The sequence below is a fragment of the Enhydra lutris genome, unplaced genomic scaffold (genome assembly GCF_002288905.1).
Source record: "Enhydra lutris kenyoni isolate GAN:26980312 unplaced genomic scaffold, ASM228890v2 scaffoldscaffold94, whole genome shotgun sequence".
NCBI classification, from domain to species: domain Eukaryota; kingdom Metazoa; phylum Chordata; class Mammalia; order Carnivora; family Mustelidae; genus Enhydra; species Enhydra lutris.
This window is the reverse complement of record NW_019154178.1, coordinates 264076-273108: the sequence shown is the minus strand read 5'-3', so window position 1 is coordinate 273108 and position 9033 is coordinate 264076. Positions and strand designations below refer to the sequence as shown.

At 55.4% G+C, this 9033-nt stretch overlaps 1 protein-coding gene across 1 annotated transcript in view; it reads right to left on the bottom strand.

The window, feature by feature from the left end:
- The window catches only part of LOC111138848 (integrator complex subunit 3), a 40654-nt gene that overhangs the window by 1073 nt on the left and 30548 nt on the right, over nucleotides 1-9033 (bottom strand). The window contains exons 15-26 of the mRNA XM_022490756.1: nucleotides 8601-8720; nucleotides 8154-8283; nucleotides 7693-7747; nucleotides 7407-7510; nucleotides 6404-6448; nucleotides 6094-6213; nucleotides 3801-3954; nucleotides 2734-2802; nucleotides 1944-2019; nucleotides 1468-1581; nucleotides 1026-1074; nucleotides 11-178 (exon numbers count right to left, since the gene is read on the bottom strand). Of these exons, the coding sequence (XP_022346464.1) occupies nucleotides 11-178; nucleotides 1026-1074; nucleotides 1468-1581; nucleotides 1944-2019; nucleotides 2734-2802; nucleotides 3801-3954; nucleotides 6094-6213; nucleotides 6404-6448; nucleotides 7407-7510; nucleotides 7693-7747; nucleotides 8154-8283; nucleotides 8601-8720 (1204 nt within the window). The remainder of the gene's footprint in view (nucleotides 1-10; nucleotides 179-1025; nucleotides 1075-1467; nucleotides 1582-1943; nucleotides 2020-2733; nucleotides 2803-3800; nucleotides 3955-6093; nucleotides 6214-6403; nucleotides 6449-7406; nucleotides 7511-7692; nucleotides 7748-8153; nucleotides 8284-8600; nucleotides 8721-9033) is intronic.

Genomic DNA, 9033 nt, shown 5'->3' with positions numbered 1-9033 from the left:
CCCCCCCCACCTCTGCCTCTTGCGAGGAAGGCTGTTGTTCTTGATGAGTAGGGACTTGATGTGCTCGGCCAGCAGCTCATCGTGCTTCATGCACCAGTGCCGCAGGATGCTGGTGGTGAACTGGTCGTCTGGGTGACACGGCCTGCTCAGCACCATCTTCACCATCTCCTCACTGGGCCTGGGGCGGGAGGGGGTGGAGGGCCTCAGGGTCCCCTGGTCTCTCCCTACTCCTGCTGCTTCCTGCTCTCATGCCCCCTCCCCGCCCCACACCCCTCCCCGCTCCTTTCTCACCCCCCCACAACCCCTCCCCTCTCTCACACCCCCTACCCCTGGGCCTGGGGATGCTGGTTTCGTCAGAAGGGACCCCGCCAGTTCAGCAGTAGAGGGCGGGCATACTGGGGAGGCAGTTCACCAAAACTCTCCCGCCGTGCCCACAATGGTCAGGAAATGGGCCAGGGAGGTGAAAGGATGGCACAGTATCTAGCCCAAAAGGCGCAGGGGAGGGGGGCTGGCCAGCCACAACCTGCCCACTTCCTTTAGGACGTTCTGTACCACTTCTAGTCTCTCAGGCAAGAGAGCAGAAAAGGTGGCAGGAAGGCAACAGCTGTTGCCCTACTTATCCAGGCTGTTGGGAAAATGCCAGGGCTGTTGGGCAGAGGGGACTCTTGGCGGTTCCCCCTCCAGGCCCCGCCCCTCTACTCTGACCCAGTCTCCTCTGAGATTAGCCCAGGGTGGCCTAATCACAGGAGGGGTGGGGAGCAGGAAACCGGGATGTCCGGTCCCCACCCCCATCCCCTCCTCCCAGGGCAGCTCCTGGTGGGCAAGGGCGTAAAGTCGAGAGGAAGCCCAGATCTCAGGGGAGCTGCTTGTTTGTAAATCATTTTAGGGGAAGGGCAGAATAAGCAGATGTCTACGGGAAGAAAAAGCATGGCCAGCCTCCTAGAGGAGCAGACAGGAGCCGTTTACGGGATGCACTCTCTCGATACGCTGTGACTGAGAGCAAGAGCACCGGCAGCAGAACTCACTTCTCTCTTCGGAGCTGAAGCAGCAGGCAAGACAGGGCCTCTGGGTGCTCTGCGGGGGAGGGCAGAGGCTGGTCAGAGGGTTGTCAAATCCCAGGAAGAATGATCCCTCTCCCATCAACAGCCACTGAGGGAGCAAGCACAGCCTTCCCCAAGGAGTCAGGAGGAACAATCCCTTGCTTCTACAAAGTTCTGAGCAGCCTGAGCCCCAGCTCGTGCCTGGCTCAGAGTGGGCCTGCCTGTAGGACTCATCAGGGAGCCCGGCCCTCTGGATTTCGCAGGGGAGGCAGCAGGGGTCCACTCATCCAGAAGGCCGGGGCCCTCTGGATTTCGCAGGGGAGGCAGCAGGGGTCCACTCATCCAGAAGGCCGGGGGGCCTCAACCTTACCCCTGAGGGGCTGGGGTGGTCCTTCCCTCCATTCTCCCCGCCCACAGCCCTACTCACCTTTGTATTTGAGGTGTTGCAGGATGGGGATTATGGTCTCCAGGGGGATGTTGTGGGCCAGGAAGAGCTGCCAGGCACAGTACTGCTCAAAGGTCTCCCAGTCCAGGCTCTGGACTGCAGGAGACAGAGAAGGGGCGTACTTGTGCTCTCCCTCACACACACCTAGGGCTAAGCCACTGACTGCAGCTCTGCAAGCTGGGGTGGCACACAGGTGGAGGTACCGACCCCAAGGCTACAGATACTCTCCCTTTCCACACGGAGCATCATTTTCAAAGCCTTCACATCATGTCTATAGTCCCACCAGCCCTGAGCTTAAGAACCAGAACCAGAGATGCCGCCTAAGACCATGGAGCAGGGCAGAGTGACCGTCTACCCCATTCTCAGCCCAAGCCAGCTCCGCTGTTACTAGAAAACATTCGGGCAACCACACGGTGCTCCCCGCTCCCCCGGGCGGCCCGCAGGGTCTGCTCACTTACTGAGTATGTTGAGGACAGAATCCTTTCGAAACATAACTAGGTTCCCCATCATCACGTGGCAGACCAGCTCCTGGAGCTGAGGAGGAGGAGGAGGAGGAAGAAGGCAAGACCCATTGGTTCTAAAAGAAGCCAGGAAGCCAGTGTGGAAGGAGAAGCAGGAAGGCCCACATTGGGGAAAACCCAGAGGAAGGGAAAACCTAGTTTAGAGGCTTGGGGAGGTCTCTGAAGGGCTGGTGAAGAACAGGCGAAGGCTTGTTTGGGGCAAAGTAGTTAAAGAAAACCATTTAAGTGTTTCCATGCCCTGACAGAGAGGGAGAATGGGCAACTTGCCTACCTGGCCCACTCTGGGCCCCAACCCACAGCAGCCTGTGCCTAGGAAGGAGGGAAGGGCCCCGGGAGGCCGAGCTCTGAAATAGGGGTGTGGGTAGGAGAAAGGCAAAGAAAGAAGGGCTCTTCTGTCATAAATGGGGCGAATGAGTGGAGAGGAGGAACAGAAACGGGACCGCAGTTCGGCACAAGAAAACGCACAGGCAAAGCTGCAGCCCCCCGGGGCCCTGTAAGTGGCAGAAAAGTCAATGGCCTGATCATTTTCATCCTGAGCCAAGGGGACGGCCAGTTGAGAGCTAAAAAAGAAACCCACCTCCTCGCTTTCCGTGTGGAACTGGAGTACCCAGGAAAGCATGAGCCCCACCTGCCTCCGTAGGGATCCATTTCTCTCCTAGCCCCCAGGCCTGAAGTGCACACAGGTGCGGCTCCCCCCCACCCCCCAGGATGACAGTGCCCTGTGCACCTGTGCAGAGTCAATAACGGCCACGATCATGTTCAGCAGCTCGCCACTCCGCAAGGTCTCATCTGGAAACTGGACAAAAAAGAGGGAAGCTGGGGTAGGAGTCCAGGGTGCATCCCTGACTTGGACCTCATCATCTGCTCCCCTTTCTTCCCAAAAGCTCGGGGAGCGGCTGGGTTAGCCAGACGTGGGCTCCTAACACAAATACTAAAGAAAGATCCAACAGCTGCGAAGCTGGGACTCTAACTCTTCCAAAACCCAAATCTGCTTTTTGGGTGCCCACAGCACGAGGAGTGTGTGTGTCTCAGGAAAGCAATGGGGAGTCATTGCCAGAGCCAAAGAGGACTGGCCCTGACTGGTGAGGGCTGTGTGGCAGCGGTGACAACAAGTCCAATCTGTGCTGACCCTCAGCTGAGGAAGAGAAGGCACAGAGAGTCTGGGGTGCACAAGAGACAGGCCCGTCCTGGGGGAGGCCGGCTGACTAGGGAGGAAGCAGAGGAGGAAACTGCTCTGTGCTGGGCACATGCATCTGCCCCCCTGTAGTTGCTGGCTGAGATCACAGTTCCTCTTGTCATGCCCACACCCCACGCCCTGATTTCCCTGTTCCCGGGAACTTTCACCAAGAGGAGGAAGAGCTGATACTTCCTCTGATGTCCCAGTTCCTAGAGAAGATGAGTGAATGAGGGAAATGAAAGTCGAGTCTCCACCACCAAGGCCTTGGTCTTTGGGAACCACTAGAGAAACCAAGGGTGAGCAGTCAGCTGGCAAGAGGGCCCGTGATGTGTGAACGTGGATTTGGCTGGGGGCCTGTCCTGGGTCCAGAGGATGGGGCCAAAGCTGAGAAGCCAGGTGTAGAGGCCCAAACCCCAACTCACATCACAAAGCACAGCAAAGGAACTCTGGGGGTCTTAGACATTTTTTAACCATTAATGGGGGAGGGAGGGCCATGGGCACGTGTGGTGCTGGAAAGAAAAGCCCGGCGTGGCCAGCAGGGGTTGTACGCAGAGACACGAAGTCTCATGAGCCCGCCCTGCACAGCGGCCCTGTCCCAGTGGAATCCTGTCACTGACCTCCGTATAGATGGAGGGCGTGAGGTGACACAGCAGCCGCACGTCGTCTTCCTGGCAGGCCTTCATGTCCATCATCAAGCAGGTGTGCAGATCACCCAGCTGCGTGGCCTGGGCAAACGACTCATACAGGTTCATCTTCCCAGCAGCAGCTTTGCTGCAAGAACAGTAGGGCCTGAGCCGGCGGTCAAGCCTGGCGGCCAGCCTCAGCCTCCCCCTAAGCAGGCCCTCGTCGGCGGTCCCTTGGCTGCCCCTGATGCTCCCCCACGCCTTCCTCAAGAATTTGGTGACAGAGAAATGAGGACACACTTTTCTCCCCCACCTCCTGCAGTGCCCCAAACAGCGCTGACCACGGCTACGGACGCTGCTAACCGGTGAGAGTCGAACACAGGAGAGGGCTCAGCTTAGCCTAGAAAGCTCGCTCTCCCGCTTCCTGGGCTTTGAGCAATGAGGGCAGCAAGGCGGGGAGGCCCCCACTTCACATCATGTACAAAACAACCCAAAACGGGCCACAGGCCTCAAAGTGAAGGACTGAAATCACCCAATGCCCAGGAGAAAACGTGGGAGAAACCCCTGTGACAGCACAAGTGACGGAGGAAAACAGACCAGACTCTCCAAAATGGAAAACTTCCGTGTTTCAAAGGGCTCCGTGAGGGCGTAAAAAGATAACCCGCAGGGTGAGAAAACACCTGCAAACCTCATGTTTCTTGAGGGACTTGTATCCAGGATATATAAAAACAAAACTTAAGAATCAACAATAAAGGGGCGCCTGGGTGGCTCAGTGGGTCAAGCCGCTGCCTTTGGCTCAGGTCATGATCTCAGGGTCCTGGGATCAAGTCCCGCATCGGACTCTCTGCTCAGCAGGGAGCCTGCTTCCCTCTCTCTCTCTCTCTCTCTCTCTGCCTGCTTCTCTGTCTACTTGTGATCTCTCTCTGTCAAATAAACAAATAAAATCTTTAAAAAAAAAAAAAGAATCAACAATAAAAAGATGAATGACTCCAATTAAGTAACGGAGGGGAGGGTCGCCTGGGTGGCTCAGTCGGTGAGGCGTCCAACTCCGGGTGTGGGCTCAGGTTGTGACCTCTGGGCAGTGGGATCGAGCCCCGCGTCAGACTCTGTGCTCAGCGTGGCATCTGCTTGAGGATTCTCTCTCCCTGTCCCTGTGCTCGTCCCCTCCGTGTACACTCTCTCTCGCTAATAAATAAATCTCAAAACGAAATAAAACAGGGGTGCCTGGGTGGCTCAGTGGGTTAAGCTTCTGCCTCTGGCTCAGGTCATGGTCTCAGGGTCCTGGGATCAAGACCCACCTGCATCGGGCTCTCTGCTCAGCAGGGAGCCTGCTTCCCCAACCCCCGCCCCACCGCCTGCCTCTCTGCCTACTTCTGATCTGTCAAATAAATAAACAAAATCTTAAAAAAAAAAAAAAAATAGGAGAGGATCTGAACAGATATTTCTCCAAAGAAAACACGCCAATGGCCAATGACAAGCACATGAAGAGCGGCTCAGTATCACCAGCCATCAGTGCAGATCAAAACCACCAACCCACTAGGATGGCTCTAACGAAAAAGCTGCCAGCCACAGGGGTCGGGAAGCCCGTGAAAGCCCCGGGAATGGGCCTCAGGGACTCCGTAAAGTAGTTCGGCAGTTCCTCACAGGGTTAAAGACGGAGTTACTGTTCAACCGGCATTTTACCCTGAGGTATATACACCTGGGAAAATCGGACACCTGCGTCCAGGTGCAAATCTGTATGTGAATGTCCACAGGAGCTCTTTTCACAACAGACAGAAAAGTGAAAACGAATCAGATGTCCACCGCTGGGTGAATGGAGAAACGAACTGTGGTACATCCAGACAGTGGAGGAGTATTTGGTCATAAAAAAAGAAGTCCTGACACAAGTGACAGCAGGGATGACCCTTGAAGACATTACACTAAGTGACATAAGCCAGTCAGTCATGAGAAGCCACACGTCGTATGATTCCATTTATACGGAATATACAGAGGGAGTAAATCTGGAAAGACAGAGAGCAGATCCGTGGTCGACAGGGGTAGGGTGAAAGGGACAACGGGAAGGTGACTACTGACTAGGACGTGGTTTCTCTTGCTGGTGATGAAAACGTTCTAAATTAGCCACCAGCAACAACTGTATAACTTTGGGAATGTACTTTAAACCACTGAATTATGGCTTTAAAGCTGTTGTTAAAAAAAAACCCAAAAACACTACGTGGAAGGCCAGGTGAGGACAGCCAAGGGCAGGAGAGCCAGCGTGCGCAGGAGAGGTTCTGGGGACCAAACCCACCTGGCCCGCAGGTAGTACAGCAGGTGGTAGCCAATCTTGGGCTGTTTCTGGTAGAGCTCAGAGAGAAGATCCAGGAGCAGAGAGAAGCTGCTGTTGTCCTCCTGCATCTGACACAGGTTCCTGGAGGTGGGGGAAGGGGGGAAGGCAGCAGAGCTATATGTAGGGCAGACCCTCCTGTGGAGGCAGATGTCTGTGCCCACTGCATGTCCCTCCCTCTGGAAAAAGGGTCCCATTCCCCCTGGACAGAAGCACAGGACTGCCGAGATGAGGACGGATGGCCCAGCAGTGTGTCTTACAGCTGGATCCTTACCTAAATATCAAGTAGAGAGGCTTTCCCACAGACTCCTCCAGGGACCTGCAAGAGGAGGGGGACATCTAAGAGTCCACATGAGTGGAGAAAATGCACTACAGGCAGAAAACGCACTACAGCCAGCCTGCTCCTTTCCAAACAAGAGGTCACCTTCCTGCTGCCCCAGAGGCTCAGTAACGGAGAAGACAGATTCCCAACACATACCACAGTCTAGATAGCGACTGTCATTGAAATGAGATTCCTGGGGCGCCCAGCTGGCTCAGCTGGAGGAACACGCACCTCTTGATCTTGGGGTTGTGGGTTCGAGCCCCCAAGCTGGGGCTAGAGATTGCTTAAGAATAAAATCTTAGGAGCCACCACTGGGTGGCTCAGTGGGTTAAAGTCTCTGCCTTCAGCTCTGGTCATGATCTCAGGGTCCTGGGATGGAGCCCCCACATCCGGCTCTCTGCTCAGTGGGGAGTCCGCTCCCCCTGCCACCTGCTGCTCTGCCTACTTGTGATCTCTCTCTCTGTCAAAAAAAAAAAAAAAAAACTTAAAAATAAATAAATAAATAAAAATAAAATCTTAAAAAAAAAAAGAAAGAAAGAAAAAGAAAATGGGATTCCTGCCCTTCTGAGAGGGTCCAATCCCACCTATAGCAGCAAAGACTGGGCACACAGGAAGGGGTGCTACTCTCTGCCCCATGCTCTGCATTCGGCAGACAAAAATGAATCCTTAAGTGAATCAGCACACATGAGAATAAAAACAAGTAAAGAGAGGGGCGTCTGGCTGGCTCAGTCGGTGGAGTGTGTGACTCTCGATCTCGGGGTCTGCGTTCAAGCACTGTGCTGGGTGTAGATATTGCTTGAAAATAAAATAATAAAAAAAGGAAAGAAAACAACAAGTGAAGATTATTCCTCTCAAGTCTACAGCAAGACGCCGCCTGGACTAGGGCTCTAAGACCACACTTCTGGCTCCCAGGAGCCACTGGGTGGGCAGAGGGGTCAGGGAAGATAAGCCTTACTCTTCAGTGATCTCCTCAGGCAGCACCTCCCCTCGAAAGTGGGCCTTGAAGAGCTCCTGCAGGCAGGAAGCAAGGACAGACAGCTGCTCCGAGTCGAAGTCTTCCTGGGTGGTGTGACAAGCGACGGGTATCACCACATGACCCCACCCTCACCAGTCCCAGGACCCAGAGCCCCTGAACTCCATCTGCTTCCACCTTGGGGATTAACCAGAGGTGAGCAGCTGGGGGATGGGAAGGAGTCAGCTGCCTGGGTGGGGGAGTCCTGCGCTGGGTGGGATCTCCTCACCTCCAGGACTTGGTCCACGATTTCCTGCATGACCTCACACTGGGCCTCCGTGTCACTGTAGTGCAGAATTGAGAGGAAATCTCAGGGACGTAAATGACAGCAGACGGCAGGGCACACCCAGCAAAGCACATTCACGCACAGATAAAATAAAGGACCTCTGTGGCAATCCTGGCTTGGGTTGGGAGGCTTTAGGGCAGAATTTGCTACTCTCTGGGCAGAGGCCCTAAGAGAAGGGAAATCCCCATCCTCCTGCTTTGGTTCTCAGAGACTCACGTCCTCAGAATGTAGAGTGAGAACCACGTGCTGAGGACCGAGGCTGCCCTTTGCCCCACCTGAGCCCCCTCAAACTGCAGAAGGCATGTCACAGGCCTCTGCTCCCTCTCCGTACTCCCAGCACCCCCAGGTAGCAGAAGCAAGCCTGGGGCTGAGCCTCCCACGGTGAGGACTGAAGCGGCGCGCACCTCCCCTTCTGCAGCTGGAGCACTTTGTCCCGCAGGGACTCGTCCAGTTGGTCAAGATAAGGGGTGATGTCCACTGGCTCCTCCACCACGGTCTCCTTGATGGGGTGGAAGCGGAACTCTCTCTTCTTCCCTGAAGGGGGTGTTGAGGGAAGCGGTCACCTGCCCAGGCCCCAGCAGCAGGGACAGCCCCATGCGCCAGTGCGCAAACACCCTGCATGTGGGCACACCCAGCCTGCGGAGCACACAACGGTGGGGGCCCCTCCTCCTTCTCTCTCCACTGCTTTGGGGCCGAAGGCAGGGCTCTGCGCCCAGGAGTCCCATCCAGAAATCCTACTAACGAAACTAACTCAGGGGGCCCAGGTGACAGAGAAGCCACAGAGAGCTGCTCCCGCCACCTGGTCCTCTTAGGGCTGATGTCATCCAGAGCCCCTTCGCTGCTGGGCCCACCTCTGCTGCTGAGGTCCTCCTCATCGTCACTGAAGGCTGCCTCTGCGTTGTCATAGCAACCCTCATCCTTGTCGGACATATGGTTGTCCATCTCCACGGAAACCGGCTCCTCAAGTTTGACTTGGGAGGAAAGAGACAAGGCATTTGATGGCCTCCTGTGACCTAAGACGCCTAACTCTCTAGGCTGGAGGCAGGTGGACTACAGACCCTGGAAGGACAGATATCTTGTCCTCACATCACCTCACAGAATGGTACGGGAAATGCCTCCTGTGCTTAGCTCGCACCGGCAAGTAGGTAAGACCAAGGACAGCCCCAAGTGCTCTTCACTTCAAAACCAATTTGGGAAGTTCTGCTTGGTTTAACCCTTACCCCAAAACAAAAAAGTGTGTGTGTGTGTGTGTGTGTGTGTGTGTGTGTGTGTGTGTGTGTGTGT